Source organism: Hyaena hyaena, unplaced genomic scaffold (assembly GCF_003009895.1).
Source record: "Hyaena hyaena isolate Hyena2069 unplaced genomic scaffold, ASM300989v1 scaffold_67, whole genome shotgun sequence".
Lineage (NCBI taxonomy): Eukaryota > Metazoa > Chordata > Mammalia > Carnivora > Hyaenidae > Hyaena > Hyaena hyaena.
This window is the reverse complement of record NW_024080699.1, coordinates 4,123,917-4,146,139: the sequence shown is the minus strand read 5'-3', so window position 1 is coordinate 4,146,139 and position 22,223 is coordinate 4,123,917. Positions and strand designations below refer to the sequence as shown.

The 22,223-nt window shown below is 54.2% G+C and overlaps 1 protein-coding gene across 4 annotated transcripts in view; it reads right to left on the bottom strand.

Annotated features, from left to right (window-relative positions):
- Positions 1-22,223, bottom strand: part of RIN3 (Ras and Rab interactor 3) — a 119,578-nt gene that overhangs the window by 29,957 nt on the left and 67,398 nt on the right. For all 4 annotated transcript variants that reach the window (XM_039232503.1, XM_039232504.1, XM_039232505.1 and 1 more), the window contains 2 exons: positions 14,225-14,297; positions 6,475-6,566 (listed from right to left, as the gene is read on the bottom strand). In XM_039232503.1, the coding sequence (XP_039088434.1) occupies positions 6,475-6,566; positions 14,225-14,297 (165 nt within the window). The remainder of the gene's footprint in view (positions 1-6,474; positions 6,567-14,224; positions 14,298-22,223) is intronic.

Below are 22,223 nucleotides of genomic sequence, written 5' to 3'. Positions count from 1 at the left end.
GGCAGCCCCAATCAAGGTGAGCAGGGTGTCATCCAGGACAATGGTGCTGCTGGGACACTGACTGAAAGTGAGCGTGTGCGTTGGGAAGGAGAGCGGGGCTCCCTGTTCAGCCCCATCTGGGCATTGATCCTGTGTTGGGCACCCTAAGTGTTGCGGCCAGCTATCTCCATAGTAACAAGGGTGACAAACTTTCATGTGACCATTCCTAACTTGCAAAGCTCTGGGTCCATCACAGCCACCACCTGAGGACACGGGGTGCCCGGGCTGGAGGGAGGCTCTGGGCTCTCTCACATCCAGGGCGGGCTGTTCTTCACGATCATCTGGGCCCTGAACTTTGCCCTCTTGGGCAGCTACTGACCTCGCCATGACCGATCCAGTCCCCCGGGCGGCTTCACACCAAGCACAGGTGTTCTGGCCCTGAGAGGTGAGTATCGGAAGCACCGAGCCCTGATCACACAGGACCAGTGCAAAATTGTCTCCTTTGGAAGTATTCCCAGCAAAGAGAAGCCAGTCTGACCCGAGGGTGAATGGGCAGCCGCCCCACATGTGAGCTGAGGTCCTTGATGCTCACCACTGAGTTCTCTAAAGACCTTCCTTTGGGTGAAGATGGAAGTTGTAGGGTAGATGGTGAACAGACTGCCACCTACATCTGGACATTCTCATCATTGCTCACTTAGATCATGGCCATAGCCTGCCCACAGCCCCATCCATTTTCCTCCTTGGGACGCCGTGCTGGGCTTGGTGGCCCTTTGTTCAGAATCACTGCCGACCCTTTACTGTTTATTTTGAGAGAGAGAGAGAGAGAGAGAGAGAGAGAGAGAGAGAATCCCAAGCAGGCTCCATGCTGTCAGTGCAGAGCCCAATGTGGGGCTCCATCCCACTAACTGTGAGATCATGACCTGAGCAGAAATCAAGAGTCAGACATTGAGGGATGGAGCCACCCAGGTGCCCTTCACTGCCAACCCTTTGTCCTGGCATTCAACTGAGACCTGTGGCATCTGGCACTATACATCTTTTCCAGCTTCACCTACTGAGGATTTAGCCCACTCGATGCTTCCCGAATGCATCATGGGCTGCCCCACCTTAAGGTCTTGGCTGATGCTGTTCCCTCTGCTTGGAATTCTTTTCCTACTCTCTCTCGCTGGCAAACTCTTACTATCTGTCACGACTCAGGTCAGATGTTACCTGTCTGGCGGAGCCTTCCTGACGCGTTCAGACCTCACACATACTCCTCTGTGCTCCCCCAACTCTGGTAGCCACCCTGACCCAAGTGACCACCATTGGGACTGGAATTCTGAGGTTTTGTCTGGCTCCTGCCCACCCCCCTCCAGACTGTGAACTTCCACAAGGCAGCAACAGCGCTTCTTTCAAGTATTTCCAGAAGCGAAGGCTTTCTGGGCACAGAGCAGGAGCTCAGCCCCTGGCTCACGTGAGTGCGTTAGCTTCGCCAGAGTGGACAGGCAGGGGGTTCTGAGGAGCGGGGCACGGACAAGGTTCATTTGGATGGCGACGTGGGGATGGCCCGAACCATGGCAGCACGGCTATAGGCAAGAAAGGAAGAGACGAGGGATGTCTGGGTGGCTCAGTCGGTAAAGCGTCCGACTTTGGCTCAGGTCATGATCTCATGGTTTGTGAGTTCAAGCCCCGCGTTGGGCTCTGCGCTGACAGCTCAGAGCCTGGAGCCTGTTTCGGATTCTGTGTCTCCCTCCCTCTCTCCCCATCCCCCGCTCATGCTCTGTCTCTCTCTCTCACAAAAATAAATAAACATTAAAAAATAAAAAAAAAAAAAAAAAAAGAAAGGAAGAGACAGAAAATGGGAGGAAAGAAGCAAACAGAGGGCCAAGGAGCTCCAGAAGCAGAGGGCCCACCAGCTGGACCGCCTGCCTCAGCGTAGCAAGGTGGGTCCATCGTGCACAGGAGGGAAAAAAATAAAAAAGGACACATTTTCCACCACGCAGGCAGGAAGAGATGCTGGGGTTTAGAACGATGGGCCCGGGGCCTGGGTGACGAAGGACCGCTCCCCTGCCCCTAAGGTAGGCCTGGTGGTGTCGCGCTGGCAGGGCAGAGGCCTCAAAGCCAAGGCCACTGTGAGGGGTGGGGGGCGCTGGGACCCGAGGAGCTGCGTCCTAGGGTCTGAGGCCTGTTAGGCGACTATAGCGGCAGTGCAGGTCTTTATGCTGAAAATTTTTTTTTAAAAAAGGGAAGTAGGTAACCTTCTCTGTAGCCTGCAGAATGCCAAGGCCAGAGGAGAACCGGAACACTGTCATGCAAGGCTAGTGGTTGGCAAAGCTGGGGGCGCCCGTGCCCACTGGCACCCTGCCAAGCCTTGGCTCGGCCGCCAGAGGTCCCCTGAGCACGCACATCTTTGTGGGCTCTGCGCTGCCCTGGACCGAGGCAGGTGTTTTGCCAGCCCTGCAGCATCTTAGCGCTTACCAGCTGCCCCCTCCTACGATCGTCAGAGGGGCTGGGCCAGCCCGGCTCCTGGGCTCTGGGCTTTGATGATGAAGGTTCCACACTTGGGGAGCCCCCGGCTTGTGGTGGGCAGAGGGGAAGAGTCAACGCAGCAAAGCAGCCCAGATGTCATGGAAACAGCCCGCAAGTCCTCCGAGTTTAGCAAATAACTATTTTTGTGGCATCCCCAAGACGGGCTGTTGGGTGGTCATTCACATGTGACTTTTCGATGAATTTTTAATAACTAGGAACTTTCTCATTGTATAATGTGAAGGAAAAAGAGAATCACATGCAAACTTGGGAAAGGTATAGAACATGCACATTCTCTAAATATATTTAGAAAATATGAAGCATGGGGGTTCCTGGCGGGGGCTCAGTCTGCTAAGCATCGGATTTCAGCTCAGGTCACTATCTTGTGGTTCGTGAGTTCGAGTCCTGCATGGGGCTCTGCGTTGGCAGCGCAGAGCCTACTTGGAATTCTCTCTCTCCCCTACTCTCTCTCTGCTCCTCCCCAACTTGTGCTCTCTCTCTCTCTCTCTCTAGCTCTCAAAATAAATAAATACACTTAAAAAATATAAGCATACATAGACTGCAAGCGTGCCTAAGAACCACGACACATCTGACCCCATTGCCATTACTTTCTCTAGGTTCCTGTTGCGCTAAGAATCACCTGCATGCAGTTTAATCCCAGACTGCTCCCGGTTAGCCTTGTGGCCCCACAACGCCAGCCTTCCCGAGGCCAAACCCGGACTTTCTTACGTCAGCTCATGAGCAATAGCACCCACTCTGGGCCACCATGTGCGGCTGACCCTGCCATTAAGTATCTCCATCTCAGCCACATCACTGCTGCCTGAGCACCAGGGCTTGGCTGTGATTTGGATTTTTATTACATTCTACTCATGGCGTAAAAAGTGAGTGGAATGCCAAAAGAAGTGACATTGCAGACACTTGGTGATAGGAGGAAACGCTCAGCAACCGCAAGGTCAGCAGGTGGCGTGAGGCTAGAGCCGGGCAGGGGGAGACCTGTGGAGTCCTCGGGAAGCAGGGACCGCGGGTAAGGAGGAAGCCGTGAGGCAGCCGCTGCTGCACGCAAAGCCTGGCCGGCCCTTTGCTGTATTTCTTCCCTAGTGTCCCTTCATGGAGTCCCCTTCTATCTCTGCAGGTCTGAGTGGGTTTCCGTTCTTTGTCACGGGAATGCCACAGTGCCCGGCGCACCCACCCGGGCTCTTGGCAAAGCCGCTGCCTGCATACTTGGTATCATCGTTATGGGTGAGGGTCGGGAGGCCCACGCCTGCCCATCTCAGACGCACCTCTGGACTATGATGGGCTGTGCCCTCTTGGCTCGGGGTCTCCATCCATTCTGCCCACAGGCTGAAGTTAGCCCTTCCTTGGCCACAGGGAAAAGTGATTCTGGAGGGCCTTGCTTTACATCCTCCAGCCTCTGGGGGCTGCCGGGTCTGATGGGAACCCTCTGGTTCCTGGGCTGCAGGGTACCCGGGTTTCATTTCAATCCCCTTCGCAGGGAAGCAAGTGCTGACAGACGAATCTGAAATGCTACCATCTTCCTAGACGGCAACCTCTCTTCTCAGCTTCCTTAAGGTGCCTGAGGTCAGACACTCCCAGGACAGAAGGGCTTGTCTCTTCCAGAAAGGTATATGCCTCAAGAGAAGCAGATTCTCTTAAACACAGTGTGTGCCTAGGGTTTGGGGAGTGGGGAGCAGCCGTGTTCCTCCAGGTGAGCAAAACCTTCGGGGAGTCCCTGGGCAGCCAGTCCAGGGCCACCTGCATGTTGTTCAATCCCTACCGTTTGTTTTTGTTTTTGTTTTCCTTTTCGTAATGCAAGTCCCTGACTTAAGCTGTGATTGCCGATGTAGCTGTCACAAAGAGGCGTCCTTCAGCAAGATCTTGAACAGACAGGCTGCCAGTCACAAGACTAGATGACAGCCGGGCTGCCTTCCCCCACTGAGGCTCCTTTGTTCTGGAGATCTTGGTTGATTTAGACAGCTGACCATTTGGGCCACTTGTTTTCTCTCTCTTCCTGTACATTAAATTCCCCTCTCATTGTTTGTTTGAGAGAGAGAGAGAGAAAGAGAGAGAGAGAGAGAGAGAGCTCACACACCTAGGCATGCACAAGCAGGTGAGGGGCAGAGGAAGAGAGAGAGAGAGAGAATCTTTCCACCCCATGACTCTGGGATCACGGCCTGAGCTGAAATCGAGTCGGATGCTTAATGGACTGAGTCACCCAGGCGCCCCTTCCCCTTCATGCTTTAAATTCACCAATTAAGAGTGAGCCTGTGAAACCTAGGTTTCCACTGTGAACCTCCAAAAAAGCAGAACGCCCAGCCCACATGTGCTTTCTCCCCATGACCTCACTGTGGGGCCCCAGGGGTGCTACGTAGTTTCTAGGTCTTGTAACCAATAAACCTTTCTATTTCTTCTTTTTGGATTTTTATTTAAATTCTAGTTAGTCAACCTACAGCACGATATTGGTTTCAGGAGTAGAATTCTGTGATTCATCACTTCCATACAACCCCAGTGCTACTCCCAGCAAGTGCCCTCCTCAGCCCATCCCCCACCCACCTCCCTCCATCAACCCTCAGTTTGTTCTCTATCGTTAAGAGAGTCTCTTAATAAACCTTTATTTTTTCAGTCTCCTGCTGGTTGTTGCTGAAGGGTGTCTTGCAAATGTAGTAAGAACCGCAAGGGCTGGTCCAGCCACAACACTGGTCATTCATAGGCTGAGAGCAGCACAACAGCACTGTCTGGACCCCATAGGGGGGTGGATGGCTGGAGCAGGCAGACCCTTCCTGTCAGAAGAAGACCTCTCCAGATGGAGCCCGCGCTCCATCCCTACTGACTTGGCCTTGAACCTGCCCCTGACTGCTGCAAAGCAACTGTGAAGGTCATGAGGGGCAGGTGAGAGGCAGTGCAGAGGTCGTGCTTGGAGTCAGAAAGCCCAGCTTCCTTCTTCCTGCCGGGCCACCCTGGACAAGTTTCTCAGCTGTGCTCAGTCAGACTTGATTTTGTATTTTTTCTTTATATTTGAGAGAGAGAGAGAGAGAGAAAGCGCGCACATGAGCAGGAGAGGGGCAGAGAGATGGAGACAAAATCTGAAGCAGGCTCCAGGCTCTGAGCTGTCAGCAGAGCCTGATGTGGGGCTCAAACTCGTGAACTGCGAGACCATGACCTGAGTAAAAGTCAGACGCTTAACCGACTGAGCCACCCAGGCGCCTCTGTATCTTTTTTTTTTTTTAAAGTTTATTTGTTTATTTTGAGAGAGAAACCAGGAGAGAGCATGCATGCACGTATGAGTGGGCGAAGGGCAGATGGAGAGAGAATCCCAACAGGCCCCACGCCCAGACGTGGGGCTTGGACTCAACCGTGAAGTCGTGACCTGAGCCGAGATCAAGAGTCAGATGCTTAAATGACTGAGCCACCCAGGCGCCCTGATGTTGTATCTTTGAAATGGGGACACAAGGGTTACACAGGACAGTATCAGGCGAGTACGGAGCACTGAAACGTGTCATCATGCCGCTTTAGACCTCAGAGGAGAGGTCACTGGGCCTGTGTGAGTTGCCAGCCCGTTACCCATTCCGCATTCAGTTCACAGTCATGTTCGTGCTGCCCTTCCTTCTGGCGAAGGGGGAGGACAGGGCACCAGGGGTGCAGCCGTGCTGGTGCTCGGGCCTGGTCAGCTGACATGGGCCTGGGAGTTTGGCTCGGCCTTTCCCAGGGCCACGCCCTGATCCTGGGTCAGCCTGTGCTGGCCCTGACTGGCCCCGGCTTCCCCAGACCCAGCAAGGCTGTGGGTCAGACCTTCTGGGTAGATGTAAAAGGTGCCACTTTGGGAACGGGGGGCATCGCCAGGCTCCGGGGTTCAGCAGCCCGGGCAGGGGGAGGGGTGGGAGTCAGCACTCTGCTTGGTTGCAGCGTGAGGGCGCCCCTGTGCACAGGTGGGCCGCAGTCCTGGAGGCCCCATTTCCAAAGCCCTGACACCTGCCCTGAGGCACAGAGAGGACTTACCCAGGCCCAGGTTGGAGATGGTCTCCAGGTCTGTGAAGCTGTGGGCCTCAAGGATGGCTTGGGGTAGCCTCAGCGTGGAGGGCAGTAAGTCTCTGCGGAGACAGGAAAGGTCGGAGGTCACGTCGGGGAGAGGGACCCATGTGTCCATTCCCTGGCCCCACAGCCCATAAAAGAAGCAACCCTGATGGCTGCTGGTTCTCCATGCAGTCTGGAAACTTCCCTGGGGGCCGAGGAGCTGAGCTTTGTGGCCAAGGGAACAGCCGGTCAGCTCTAGTCCCATGCCAGCACCCAGGGACCCGGAGGGATGGGAGATTGTGCTCGGCGGGGAGGGAGTGGTGTCATGGCTTCTCCCTGGATTTCCTGGCCTGTGGGAAGCCCAGGAAGCTTTGGTGCTATTCTGGGTAGTGACCCGCCCCTTCCTGCCTGCTAACCAGTGTGGGTCCACACTGAGATGGGCAGTGAGAACACAGTCAGGCTCCCCCAGTGAGCACACAGTCAGACATCCCCAGTGAGCACACAGTCAGACTTCCCTGGTGAGCACACAGTCAGACTCCCCCGGTGAGCACACAGTCAGGCTCCCCCGGTGAGCACACAGTCAGGCTCCCCCAGTGAGCACACAGTCAGACTTTCCCCATGAAGGCTACCAGTCGGTCCCTCCAGGAAGGCCAGGCCCAGACCCAGACCCAGGCTGCACCCTCAGCACTCATTCCCACCTCAGGCCACCACTACCCCAATCTCTAACTTTGAAGGATAGCACACTTCATCTCTGTGTTGCCTCAGTTTACCTGGCTGGCCATCTGGCCTGCCAGCAGGGTTTCCAGGGGCTCCTCGGTCACTATGTATGTCATAATGGCCCCCAGAGTCACTCAGCTCATCTGGTGCCCACCCCTGGCCACCAGGACAATCTCCTACACCCCTCACCCCCTTTCTCTGTGTGCTGCTCAAGATGCTGCGGTGGCGGCTGCAGACCACTGCCAGCCTGGGCCTCCTGCATCCATGGTCTTCGCCGGCCCGGCCCTGGCCCCTGCCGCTCCCGCCAGCTCCTCATTTCTGCACCGTAGACCCTCTCTTGCACTCAGGGGCCTCCTGGCCGCCTCCCAAAAGGGCACGCTCATTTTCCCATAGGGAGCGTGCCTTGCTATTCCGCACCTCTGAGCTTTGCATAGAGGGAGGGCACCCTCCTCCCCTGACTACGTCATCTTAGATTCTATACATCCTGTGAGGCTGTACCACAGACCCCCTCCTCCTCCATGACCCACTGTTGCTCAGGACTTCATCTGTCCCTGCTCCCTGACACATCATCCAATTCAACACTTCAGCCAGGGGCTGTGTCTTCTGATCCAAGGCAAAGCACCCACAGGTAGAGTGTTTGTTGGGTGACTATTATGTGTCAGGCACTGAGCTGGGTTTTGCACGCCTTGTGTTACATGATATGATGATGATGATGATGATGATGATGATGATGATAACTCTATCACAGCATATGGGTAGGTATTAATACCTTTGTATTAACTCTGGGTCAGAATCCCATGAGAGAGCTGCTAAAAATGCAGATCCCCAGATCTATGTGCATGGGTTCCCAGGGTCAGGTCTGGGGGTGAGCTTGGAATCCATATACATATACATGGATAAGAGAGAGAGAGTATGCGCAGGTGAGTGAGCAGGGGAGGGGCAGAGAGAGAGGGACAGAGAGAATCCCAAGCAGGCTCTGTGCTGTCAGCACAGAGCCCAATGCAGGCTCGATCCCACTAACTGTGAGATCATGACCCGAGCCAAAGTCAAGAGTCAGACGCTTAAATGACTGAGCCACCCAGGTGTCCCAAATGTCCACATTTTTCACCAGTTCTCAAGGGGATCCTGATGGATACAGCCTGGGATGGGAATCAGAGCCCCCAAAACAAAAGCTATCAAAACAAATAAAAATAAAGCACCTCTCCAGTTGTCTGTACGTGTACATGTGTATGAGAATATATATATTCCTTATCTGATGGACTATTAAGTCCCTTAAAAAGCATTCACAAAAATAGAAATTTGAAAAATGGAATAACGTTCCAATGGAATAAGCATGAATGTTCTACCATTCCCCGCCACCCCCCACCCCCCGGCATGTGCCGGTGGGTCAGCTTGTGGACCTCCCAGGGTAGGAGATGCCCCTTCCTGAAAGGTCTCTATTCTAGTCTGTGTTTTTCGAACGTTTTGACCTTGATTGCCAGTAAGAAACACACTTGGCATCACGACGCAGCATACACTCACATACACATGCTCTCTCTCTCACACACACTCACACACATTCATACATAACTAAAGCTAGGGCTTAGCAAAACAGGACTTCTTCCAACTTATGTGAGACACATTCTGATATTTTCCAGTCTCGTCTCAATTTTCCTTTAAAAGGAGAGCGGTACTGGTCCACTAGACTGATTTTATGACCCCCTCCAGGGTGTTTTTTTTTTTTAACACTAACCACCAATTTTACAATTTTTCACACACCAGCGGGGGTCCCAGGAGTTAATCCTATTCTGGGGCTAACAACTTAGAATTAGCGCAGGCCCCACAGGTTAGGGACTCCGCCCCACCTCCAGAAGCCTATTGCAAGTCCCAGGCCGCCCATGCTTCCCCGACTGACTGGCTATAATTTGCAGGTTCGCACAGCACCCTCCTCAGGTTGGATTGTTTGCCAGAAAGGTGCACAGAACTCAGGGAAACACTTCCCTTCCATTTGCCAGTTTATTGTAAAGGACACAACTCAGGAACAGCCCGAAGAGGTGCCTGGCAGAGGTAAGGTCTGGGGAAGGGACGCCGAGCTTGGATGCCTCTCTGGGCGCGCCACCCTCCCGGCACCTCAATGTGTTCAGCGAGTGGGAGGCGGGTGGGTGGGGCTGCAAGTCCCAGCCCTCTAGACACTGGGTCTTCCTGGTGACCAGCCCATCCTGAGGCTCCCTGGAGGGTCCTGCCTCTGTCAGCTCTGGGCACAAACTCAGGTATCACTGAAAGAGGCTCATGATGACTAACAAAAGACACCCTATCACTCAGGACATCCCGAGTGTTTTAGGAGCCTTGTGTTGGAAACGGGGACAAAGACCAAACCAAAGACATTTTGTGTGTTATACCACACTCCCATGACAACGGGCTGGCACCCAGGATTGAAAATCACCACATACCAAGTGTACTGTCTTGTTGATGCTAATTTTCTCTTCCCCTGAGGGCTGGACAGCCCTGCCTAGATCCTGTAAAGCTTTGGGGTGACCTGGGAATGCTTACTTCTGTGGAACACCCTGGCCTGTAGGAGCAGTAGGAGTCCCCTCAACGCCCCCACGGCACCCCCAGCTCCATCCCCGAAGAGCCCTTGGGCGACTTTTGTGGTTTTGAATGTTCATCACTGTAGAGGGAAAACATGATTTTTTAAAAATATTTTTATTTTATTTCTAGGAGAGAGAGAGAGACAGCGTGAGCAGGGGAGGGTCAGAGAGAGAGGGAGTCACAGACTCTGAAACAGGCTCCAGGCTCTGAGCTGGCAGTCAGCACAGAGCCCGACGCGGGGCTCGAACCCACGAACCGCGAGATCATGACCTAAGCGAAAGTCGGACGCTTAACTGACTAAGCCACCCAGGCGCCCCCAGGAAAACATGATTTTATTTTCGTAAATTTTTTATTAAAAATTTTTAAAAGTTTATTTATTTATTTGAGAGAGAGAGAGAGAGAGACAGAGTGCAAGTCGAGGAGGGGAAGAGAAAGAGAGCGAGAGAGTGAGAGAGAAAGAGAGAGAGAGAGAGAGAACCCCAAGTAGGCTCTGCACTGTCAGCACAGAGCCCGACACAGAGCTTGACGATTTCAGGAACCACAAGTCCATGACCTGAGCTGAAATCAAGAATCAGACGCTTAACTGACTGAGCCACCCAGTGGGGTGCTCGTGTGTTTCATTCCTCCTCCTGAGAGCACAGGTCATGGGCGCTTCCCAGGGTGGTCCGGCTCTTTCCCTCTGTCCCGCTCCCCAGGACACCCCCAGGTAAGACCTTGGCTCCTGACCCAGGGAGCTGGGAAGGTGGCCCCAGACACAGCTTTCTTCAAAGGCAAAGAGGGCCAGCCTAGCACCCCGTTCCCCTGGGAAAGGAGGGTGGCAGCTTAGTCACAACAGTGTGTGGTCAGGCCCAAGGGTCTCCACCCTTCCTTCATTTTGGCTAATGGCACCCACTTCACCAGGCCAGTGGCTCCCGACCCCTGGCTGTGCTGAGGGTGTGTCTTCCTGGTCCTTGTAAGGGGCTGAGTCAGGTGCCCGGCGCATAGTAGGTGCTCCGGAAAAGACGCAGTGTGCTCATGCTCCTGTTGCCCAGCACTGTCCCGGCTCCTCTGTCCCCTGGCTCCTTTCTGCGGTGGCTGTCCCCACCCCTCTCAGTTCCTTCAGCCGGCGCTGGGGCAGGGGCCTCCCCACAGTGCCTGGATGGCTGCTGTGGCCCTAGGCTGGCCTCCACCCTTCACTGGCCTCCATTCCACCACCTGCTGCTACCGCGCAGGTCTGCTGAAGTGTGGCCTGATCGGGAGCAGCAGTGGGGCTCCTGGAGGCCAGGGAAGGGTGTCCCCACAGCCCCTGGGGGTGGCGTTCAAGGCCTTCAGTCTCATCCCCCACCGCTGTGTCCGGCTTTCCCACGCAGCCATTCCTGAGCTTCCCACTGCCAGTCTCCCCCCCCCCACCCCCCCCCGCCACAGTGTCCTCTACCTAGAATTCTCTCCCTGCCCCTCCTTGCCGGGTCTCCAGTGTCACCTGTGGCCTCGACCCTCGCACCCCTGGAAGGGGAGGACTGCAGGGAGGAGCCACGCATCCTCTAGGCCCTAGGCCCTGTATCGTGTGCCGGGAAGGAGCAGCTGGGGTTCAGGGGTCCAGACTAGCTCGGGTTCAAATCGGCTTGGGACCGAGCTGTGCGACCCAAGCAGGCGACGCCCCCAGCCTGCCTCCTCGCCTGGCACAGCGGTGAGAACACACGCGATGGCTTCTGGTGGGTTTGCTTCACACCAGTCCCTCTGGCGGGCCCCTTACAAGGACCTTTGTGTCTGATTCTTAGCACAACTTGGGGGCAGGGGGCAGCAGCCTCTGAGGGGGTCTCGGACGGGAACACCTCCCCGCAAGCCCGCTGTGGGGTTAGAAAGAACTCTGTGGGCAGAGCACAGACCAGCTTGACTCAACACAGACGCCGGGTCAGTAGCAGTTTGCACAGTCACTGCCGCCCTACCTGGACCCCCGGATGTCCCTTACCAGCCCTGCCTGCCCATCGCCCAGCCTCCGCGGGGTCTGCTCCTAGGGACTGGCATCCGTGACCCTCAGAGGCTTGTCCTGAAGGCTGGAGCCTCACTGTTGGCCCTGTGGCCTGACGGAGGGCCACAAATGCCTCTGCCATGGGGGTTGGCCTGGTGGCGTGGGGGGTACAAAAGCCTGGCCGTGTTGGCTTTAAGGCTTTAAGCCCTGAGGTCTCTCTTCTGTTCCAGAGCAGCCCTCGGGGTCCTGCTGAGGCTGAGGCGGCCCCTGCAATCGCACCTTTGCTGGGCTTCTCTCCCTCCTCAACCCCCCCCCCCGGTCCAGGTCCCCGGCCCCCTGCTGCTCTTTCCTTGGGGACAAGTCCTTTAACGTCACCTCTCCCTAGAAGAGCCCCCGCCAAGTGAGGACTGTGCCCGGCCCAGCCCTGCTGGGTCAGAGTCTCTGAGATAGACCCCTGGAGTCTATGTTTCTTAATTTTTTTTTCACTGTTTAGTTTTGAGAGAGAGAGTGAGCGAGCAGTGGAGGGGCAGAGGGAGAGGGAGACACAGAATGTGAAGCAGGCTCCAGGCTCTGAGCTGTCAGCACAGAGCCTGACGTGGGGCTCGAACTCACAAACGATGAGATCGTGACCTGAGCTGAAGCCGGACACTTAACTGACTGAACCACACAGTCGCCCCCAGGAGTCTGTATTTTTAACCAGCTTCCTGGGTGACTGCAAAGCCCAGGCAGGCCTGGGAAGCCTCACTTGAGCCCTCACACCAGACGACCGGCCAGCCGGGAACATTAGGTGAGCACTCTGAAGCAGAGCCCGTGTCCTTCCTGCACGGAGATGGGGAGGGGGGAGCGCGTGCTCCCAAATAAAAGTTCTGGCGCCATGCTGCCATCCCCTTGAGAGATGGGATCTTGGCTATGATCCCCTTGAAAGGCAGGCATCCACAGCTGGGAGAGGCCAGGTGACAGCTAGGTAACTGGTCCCCAGCTCCTAGTCTGGGGCTCTTCTTCCCACAGCATCCCACTCCTTACAGACGGCCCTGGCGCTACACCAAACACAGTATGTTGACGCGAAGACTTATGGGCTCTGTGCCCTGTGATCTCCTGGGTTCCCTGGGCCGTTGCGGGCGGACCAATAGGAACCTGCTTTTCTAGAATGCAGACAAGCAGCAGCCAGAGGTGGAAAGGTTGGGAGGTGACAGCGTGAGCCTGGTGACTGGGGCTCCAGATGGCTCTGGACACACAGTCACTACCCCAGCACTCGGAGACAGAACCAGAGCGCCTACTAGCTGTTGGCCGGTGCGCTGCTTCTTTATCCGCTCTCTCTGGCATCTAATGGAGGTTGGCATTCCCAGAGAGATGAAGAAACGAGCTCACGTTCTGGGCTCTGTTCATTTATTCATTCCAAGAACAGGCGCTATGCTGGGCACCCTCTCCTAAGGCCAGAACTTCTCTGAACAGGAGAGGGGCTGCTTCTCCGAGAGCTCGGCAGGTCATGACGTATGGAGGGCCAGGGGCCCCCTGCTGCTCTGCCTTGGAGAGAACATGCTAGATCACTGAAATTACTGTGAGAGGTACACAGTGGGGCGGGGGGGGGGGTAGGTTGTAGCAAAGATCATGGACCTTGGAGATTTACCTACTTTGAATCTCCATCCCGCCATTTGCCACCTGTGCAACCTGAACAAGTTACTTCTCTCAGCCTCAGCTTCCTGGTCTGTGAAATGGGAACTCCCCTCAGGGAACTGGCGATGGATATGAAAACCCTGAGCGGTGCTGGGCACCTGAGAGACTCAGGCGCCGGCCGTTGGCTGCTGCTATTACCAGCATCACATTCTCTGCCCGTCGCAGCCCAGGAGGGTCCTGGGAGGTGGGAATGTTCTGGGTTCAGCGCGGTTTTCGCTGGAGGCAGCAAGGATGGTGTCTCTGAAGCATGGAGAAGTGGGCCTGGGGCCCTGGACCCCAAGGCATCCTGTCCAGCCATGGTCAAGGCCCCGGAACTTAAGCCGTCATGGCACCAAAATATGTTTTTACGTTCCTATTGGCCTACAACCCGTTCTGAGTAAACAGAGCAGCTCTGAGGGTGGTGATGAGTCACTCACCCCACCCAGCAGTGACTTACTGATCACAGGTTCTGTCCCACTGAGGGGTATCAGCCCTTCCTGTTGTCCCCGCAGGAAGTGCCATCTGTAACCCCCGCAACAGGGCGGGTCAGGTCCTCACGGGACCCCAGGCCGTCTTGGACGCTGGCGCACAGGAAGTGGGGGTGAGGGGCAGTGAGCCAGGGGACAGGTGGGGATGAGGGAGGGGCCCTTACCGGCTGGACCAAGATAGCATCAGAGCTAACACCTCGCTCATGGGTACCGGGGCAAAGCCAGGGACCGCCCCCTTTCTGTGCATCCCCTGGGCTGCGCCTTTCCCTCTGGGGGCTCCCCTGTGACTTTCACCCCCACCCAAGGGCGCATCAACGTCGGTTGCAACCAGATGCCCTCCTGTGGGGCCAGGTGTACTCACCTACTGACACAGTAGAATGCAATCAGTCGGAAGATGTCCTCAAACACAAGAACCGAGCCTTCCAGGTACAGTACTGAGGAGAGACAACAAAGGCTTCGGATGAGTGTCCCTGTCAGATGGAGGGAGGCTCTCTGAGGGTGGGCGCCTTGTCTGCTGCCTTCACGGGGTTCCCCATGCCAACGACAGTGCCTGGCATCCTGCAGCCTCTTACACATCAGCTCCTAATCAGACTACAGGCAAGTGGGGACTGAACGTCTACGGTGTCCAGCCATTGAGTTCAGGGGGCTATTACAGCGGCTGGTATCTTTAATATACAGTCACCATTTGGAGCAAAATGACACAGACGGCTCTAGATCGTAAAGGCAGAACTAAACATTTAATTGATCAGGGTCATGTGAACCTGACAAGGAATTGTGAGGGCCCAGCAGGGGGCAGGTTGCCCAGATCTATCTGGGCCTCTGGAAGGTCCAGAAGGGCTGGACCAGGGCCACTGGCCTTTCACCCAAGAACCCTGCGGCCTGTCTGAGCCTTACCTGGTTTGGCTAGATGGGTAATGTGAGAGAGAGGGTGACCCCGCTATTTTCCAGCCCTGACAACAAAGAGGAAGCAAATCATTTGGCCAAGATGCCATCCCAGGGGGGATGTGGTTCCTCAGAGGGGCAGGGTGCTGGAGGTGCCTGAAGGCCAGTGGGGGTGCGCCTGCCAAAGGGGAATATGGCAACCCCACCCCCTGCTTCGGACCCTTAGGACAAGGGGCCCAGAGAAGCTAAGCGATTTGGTCGAAGTCCACTGCCTGGCTGTCATGAAAGCTTGTGGCTCCTACCTGTCATCCCAGGGCTCCCTGTGCCCAATAGGTGATGCTCCCTGTGTTGGGGACCCCCCTCAAGTGAGCTTTCTTAGGCATCAGAGGCACCAAGAAACAGAGGGTCACACTTCAGTTCCAATTCCCTAAGGTTCTTCTCCCATCCGTGTGGTCCCAGGCCTGGCTCCAACTAGGGGTCAGAGCCACCACCTGCACAAGGAAGGAGCCCTTCCAACCGTAGACACTCGTGCATCTAGGTGACAGGAGGCTGTTCTGTTTCCAAAGCCTCGGACAGCAGCATTTCACTGCATTGCGCTCTGCGGGATGGGCACACACGAGCCAACTTGTTTTGTTCCAATTGCTTTATTTGTCTATTTGCTTTCTTTCAATGTGCTAGACACCGTTCTAAACAGTTAACAGGGTTTTTAAAAAGAAGTTTACACTCATTTTCTATTTACAACCAAGAAAGAATGGTTTCCCATTGGCACTTTAAAAGGGAGTTTAAAGAAAGATGCTAAGTACATTTTTTAAAATGTTTATTTTTGAAAGAGAGAGAGAGAGACACAGAGAGAGAGAGAGAAACAGAGACAGAGAGAGACAGAGACACAAAATACAAAGCAGGCTTTGGGCTCTGAGCTGTCAGCACAGAGCCCGACGTGGGGCTCGAACTCACAAGCCATGAGACCATGATCCGAGTCCAACTGACTGGGCCACCCAGGCGCCCCAAGAAAAACACTAAGTAGATTAAAGTACCAGTGATACTTGGAAGGTGCATACAAATGACTTAAGTAAGAAACATCGGTCCCCGGAATTGCCACCCTTTGTGAATTAATAGCGGAGGGGCAGGCCACAGCGCCATCTAGTGCTGGTATTTGGGGCATCACGGACAGTCCCAAGAAGTGACAGATGGCCAAGGGAGCCTGGGGCCAAAAAAGACATCCTGAAGCCTCAAGAGGTAGGGAGAGCTCTGTCTGTAAAGTGGGGGAGGTAAAGCCGTCCTTGAGAATCCCTCGGGGGGAGGGGGTGTGAGTAAGCCTGGCCTAGCACAGCCGGTGGGCGTGCTCAACAGGTAGTTTCCCTGGCCGTGGGGACACGGGGACACGTCTGAAGCTAGAAGAGACACATGGAAAAAGTTCTCCCTGATCTGCAGAAACAACCCACGCCGCTGCTGGTTGATTTCTGGCCTCCAGAACCGCGAGAGAATAACTTTGTGTTGTTTTAGGCCAACAGGTAGCACAGCAGTCTGAGGACACTTAATGTAACCACTCATGAGCAAAGCTCATTCCCGGAAGCTGCTAGAACGGACGATACAGGATTACTAATACTAAACAGTCACTTTAAACCAGTAAGCCAGTCATGGTGTGAGCTAGGGCTGGAGGTGGAAGGGTTTCTGTGGCTCTGCTTGGCATTATTTTGCATGGCTCCTCAAAAGAAAATTTGTGCCTTGGGGGCCCATTTTCCTCACTTTGTCCATCAACCCAGTCCATATTTCTACCACCGGGCCTTTGCTCGTGCTCTTTCTCCATGCATGAGAATCCATCTTTTTTTTTTTTTTTAATAATTTATTGTCAAGGTAGCTAACATACAGTGTATAGAGTGTGCTCTTGGCTTCAGGATTAGGTTCCCATGATTCATCCCTTACATAAAACACCCAGTGCTCATCCCGACAAGTGCCCTCCTCAATGCCCGTCACCCATTTTCCCCGCCCATCCCCCGCCCCTCCACTCCCTTCCACCCTCAGTTTGTTCTCTGTATTTAAAAATCTCTCATGGTTTGCCATCTTTGCCCTTCACTGCCTTCAGGGTTCAGCTCTAGGTCCACCTTCTGGCCTTGAACCTTTCCCATGAGTTCCGACCCCTCTCCTGGGAAGCTGCACATGGGAGGTACCATGCAAACCACACATTTTCCCGTCATGGAAACGCCGCACGGATGCCCACATTGTGATGTGAGATCGTGAGACTGAGGACCCCCTGAGAGCCCATCACCTGCACTGCGCTCGACACCATGCTGGGCACACAGACACAGGAGGGCTCTGAAAGGGACATCCAGGGCTGGAATTGAGAGTGGACCAAATTTATAGAGACAAAAGTGGGTCAGTGGCTGCTTAGGGCTTGGGGAATGGAGACGTAGGGAGATGATATTAACAGTATGGTTTTCATTTTTTAAAACAGTGTTGAGCTACAAAAAGCATACAATTTTTTAAAAACTATTTTAGGGGTATAGTTCAGTAGCATTAAGTACATTCACATTGTGCAACACGGGGGGCTTGTTTTTGGAAATGATAAAATGTTCTCTCAGACTTACGGGGTGAGGGATGCACCACTGTGAATGCATCAAACGCCACTCAAGGAGCACCTGAAGTGGGTGAATTGTGTTATATTGAATATATTATACAACTATCTTTCAACAAAACCATTATTTAAAAAAAAAAAAGAAACCCATACATAAGGAATGAACTGAGTTTCACTGCCTACATTACGTTTTTCTGGGAGCTTTATAATGAGTATATATGACCTCAGTAAGCAGAGAAATTGCAGAGTCTCTACTTTTTTTATCTAATCTTTTAAAAATAATGTTTATTTTTGAGAAAGAGAAACAGAGCATGAGCAGGGGAGGGGCAGAGAGAGGGAGACACAGAATCCGAAGCAGGCTCCACTGTGAGCTGTTAGCACAGAGCCCGACACGGGACTCGAACCCACGAACCGTGAGATCATGACCTGAGCCGAAGTCGGACGCTCAACTGACTGAGCCACCCAGGCGCCCCATGTTTATTTATTTTTGAGAGAGAGAGAGAGAGAGAGCAAGCGAGAGAGAGAGCACAAGTGGGGGAGGGGGAAGAGAGAGAGAGCGAGAGAGCGAGAGAGAGAGAGAGGATCTGAAGCAGGATGCCCCACTGGTTGCTCTGCCCAGGTGGCCCAGTGGAAGATTTTTTACAAAGAAATTCTGTGCAGAGGCACCTAGGTGGCTCACTTGGTTAAGCGACTCTTGATTTTTGGCTCAGGTCATGATCCCAGGGTTGTGGCATCAAGCCCCACATCACATTAGGCTCTATGTTGATGGCAGGAAGCAGGCTTGGGATTTTCTCTCTCCCTCTCTCTCTGCCCCTCTCCTGCTCACACACACTCTCTCAAAATAAATAAGCATTAAAAAATGGTTATGGTGGTAAATTTTGAAAAAAAAAAAAAAGAAATTCCATTTATTTGAGATTGGCTTTTCTCAGTTAGCACAATTGCTTCCAGAGTCCTCCAAGTTGCTGAGTGAACCAACAGCCTATTCTTTTTTAAATTTTTTTATTATTTTTTAAAAAAGTTTTATTTATTTTTGAGAGATAGAGCACGAGCGGGAGACGGGCAGAGAAAGAGGGAGACACAGAATCAAAGCAGGCTCCAAGCTGTCAGCACAGAGCCCAATGAGGGCTCGAACTCACTAGTCGCGAGATCATGCGAAGCTGGATGTCCAATTGACTAAGCCACCCAGGCGTCCCTGTCTGTCTTTTTGATTACAGCCATCCTAGTGAGTATTTAGTGGTATCTCACTGTGGCTCTGATTTGCATTTCCCTAATGAAGAGCCATGTGAGTATCTCTTCTTGCGCTTAGTAGTCTTTTGTGTATTTTCTTTGGAGAAGAATCTCTTTCTTTGTTCATTAAAAAAATATTTTTTTAATGTTTATTTTTGAGAGAGACAGAGTGTGAGTGGGGGAGGGACAGAGAGAGAGGGAGACACAGAATCTGAAGCAGGCTCCAGGCTCTGAGCTGTCAGCACAGAGCCCGGTGTGGGGCTCGAACTCACAAACCATGAGATCATGACCTGAGAGGAAGTCAGCCGCTCAGCCAGCTGAGCCACCCAGGTGCCCCTCTTTGCTCTTTTTTAAATCAAGCTGTTTGCTGCTTTGTTTTGAAGGGCTCAGAGCTCCTCTTTAGCCAGAATACTTTCATTACATATTCATTTATTGGCACATATTTATCGTGCTCACCATCTTGATACACAGGGTAGGTGGATATAGAAATTGAGCGGCAGCCTCACAGGTAGAAGGATGGCAGGGAACTTGCCAATGGTCTGGCCACAGGACATTGCTCAAGCTGGGTCCCCGACAGGAAAGGCCACAGGTGCAGACCCTGAGAATAAAAGGCCACTGTGACAACAGGCTGGGGAGCAGGAGGGACAGACATCTGTGGCCTGGTGGGTGTGGCCTGCCCCACGGGTCTACGTGCTCCCACCCCTCGCAGCTCCCTCCCCTCTAGGAAGGCCACCTCGGTTGCCCCCGCTACCCAGCAGCAGCACCGTTGCCATGGGAACCGCCCCCTGGCCCAGTGTGTGGCTTAGACGGGAAAACGATCCTCTGCCACTCTCACCGGGCTTGTCCAAAGGCTCAGTGTCCCGCAGTAGATGAAAACTACTGCCCCTGTTCCCAGTTTCTCCGGAGTCCGAGGGGGGGGTGGGCTGTGGGTCCAGGCCCAGCTCTGGCGCCCTCTTGCTTCCAGAAGCTCCTACAGCACGGCTGCCTCTCCGGTGAAATGGGGGGACAGCCGTCTCCCTGCCCGAAGGAAGGGGGCTGCCCGACGACGGCTTCTGGGATCGCTCGTCCCAGCAGACGGGGAGGCTGCCAGAGGGCGCGGACTTGCCGCCCGACCAGCCGGGATGGGGCACGAGCGGTGGATGCTCTCACTCCTGCTCCAGGCGAAGCCTGCACGTGGACGGTAACGGCCAGGCACGGGCTCCCGGTTCCACCGGCCACGTGGGCAGAGACCAAAGCCCTTGCTCTCTGACGCTTGCTTTCTGAAACCGCCACGTGCCGGTAAGAGTAACGGAGGCCCTCCCTGGCCCTCCGGCTCCTGGTGCAGAGGGCGGGTGGTACCCTGCAGAGGCGAAGGGCCGCCAATGTGAAAATGTGCTGGAGACAGTTTCCTTTCTCTCTCTTCACCTGGGACTGATGGTCCAGGTAGACACCTTGGCCTCTCGCTCACTGGCTGGCCTGGAGCCCCTTGACCATTCCCAAGCCTGCCTGAGCCTCCCTCCGTAAAAACCTCCATCCCCTCCGAGCCCCGAAGCTTCTCAGTGTAAGATCATCCTCCCTTAGCTCCCCTCCCAACCCCCACCACATCTCCTCAGTCATGGTCCAAACAGAGGGCTGCTTCCAAATGCCCCTAATGCTCTGTGACAGGATCTGCTAAGGGAGCAGAGAGGTGCCTCCTCTTCCAGGTGGCTGTAGCCCTGCACTAAACTGCACAACTTGGCAAGCAGAACAGCAGCTGATGTTCATCCCCCATTCAACTCACCGACGAGGCACTTTTGGACAGTGCACAAGCTGTGCAACTGTCCATGGCAGCCCTGGGTGTGAGTCATGGCCATCTTTGTTGGTTGCAGTTGGCATTAGGAGCAAGTCCCTCTTGATTTCATCTTAGGAATTTTAAGAGGAAAAAGGTACTACACTGTCTTTTTACTGAGTTCTACCCCACACTCCAAATTTGCTGGGACTAGAGACTCAGCCACACCCAAGTGTTCCTTCTACTGTAGTCCCACTATACGGACTGGGAACCACGGGAAGCCAGAAGGGAAGGGCCCTTAGAGACAGCTCTGGTCCAAACTCGCTCATTGCATCGATGAGGAAACTGAGGTCCAGGGAAGGTACATCATCGTGCTGTGAGAAAGTATTACCTCGGGTGCTCCCCAGAGTTTGACTGTGCTGCTCTCCGGAACCTAGCTTCTGCTATTCTGATTGTTCCGGCCTCTTCTCCCAAATTCCTAGCTTTAGAATCATGGGTTTTCAGCCTCCTGATTAATAATGGAGGGGCAGTTTTCAAGGTTTCCAAATAATAATAATAAGAGTAATAATAATATCATCTACCATTTATTAAGTGCCTACTGTGCACCAGTCTCTATTTTTAATCATCATGACAACTCCATTATCCTCATAGTCCAGGCAAGCTCAGAGAGGTTAAACACATGGCCCAAAGGCCACAGTCCTGACTAGGTGTCACCAGCCTGGGAACCTGGTATATCAGGTGCCTTTTGTTCAGAGAGGTGGCATGGTGTGGAGGGAGGGCGTCCCAGTACTTCATACTAGAATGAATGTACTCCATGTGTCCCTGCTTCAAGTGACTAAGTCAGCTCGCAGGGACGCCTGCCCATGGGCCACACATTTCCCCCCCTGTCACCAGGCAGGCCCCATGTCACCTTGGGTGAAAGCTTCCCAGGAAGGTCTCTGGCTCCCCTCCCCGGGGCCCTGGCGCTGGGTACACACGCCGCTTTAGAGCACCATGTGTTCACAGGCCGGACCCTGGCCCAGAATGAAGCTCTCAGAGAGCTGGCACCAGGCCTCCCTCCCTCGCACCGTTCCCAGAGCCAGGACCTTGCCGGGTCGCTACCACAGGCTCTGTGGCATTTGCTGTCGTTGAAAGCGCTGCCTCTGAGCCTCACGCTGGCAGTCGCATCTGCAACAGCTGCCCCTACGCGGTTTGAGCTGCAATGAAAAGATTCCTTTTCTTGGATGGAGCGCTTCCATATTTAGAAACTGTGCAGACGAGGCCTTAAGTCTGGGAAAAGGGTTGCAGAACAAATTGTCACAATGCAGACGGGACTTTGGGAACTATTCCTGGGTTCAGATGCCAGAACAGAAGGGGAGACGTTCGAGGAGGGGCCTGCCAAGTGTCAGGGAAGATGAAATCACGGATAAGCAGACCGGGAGGTGTTTGGGGAGAAGGGCCAGGGAGCGGGGGAGGAGAGCAAAGCAGAGGCACGCCGTCTGCCATCTGGGGGTCTAATTACCCACAGGGAATGAGCTGCCAGCCTGGCAAAGCCATCCGCCTGCTCCTCGCTCACACTCAGGGATGAGCAGGTGTCTGACTGTCTCCATCAAGAAGAAACGCTTTGCTCTGTGGGGCCGAAGGAGGAGAAGAAGGTGGCCCGAGGCACCACCCTATTGGCGAGAACACCCCCAAGTCCCACGGAAGGACCCATCAAGGCACAACCTGGCTCAGAAAACAACCCAGCTTCACGGTCTTACCCCGGAGTCTGCAAACTTTAGTCTGAGGTCTAGAAGAAAAGTGATCACCACTTACAAGAGCTGGGAGGCCCAGAGAGGTTCAGTGGCTCCCCAAAGGTCACAGAGCTGCGAAGTGACACCAGGACACGACTTCTGCAGCCCGCGCTCTCACGAAGCACACGCGATTCGTTCTCCAGACCCCGCTGCCCAGGAG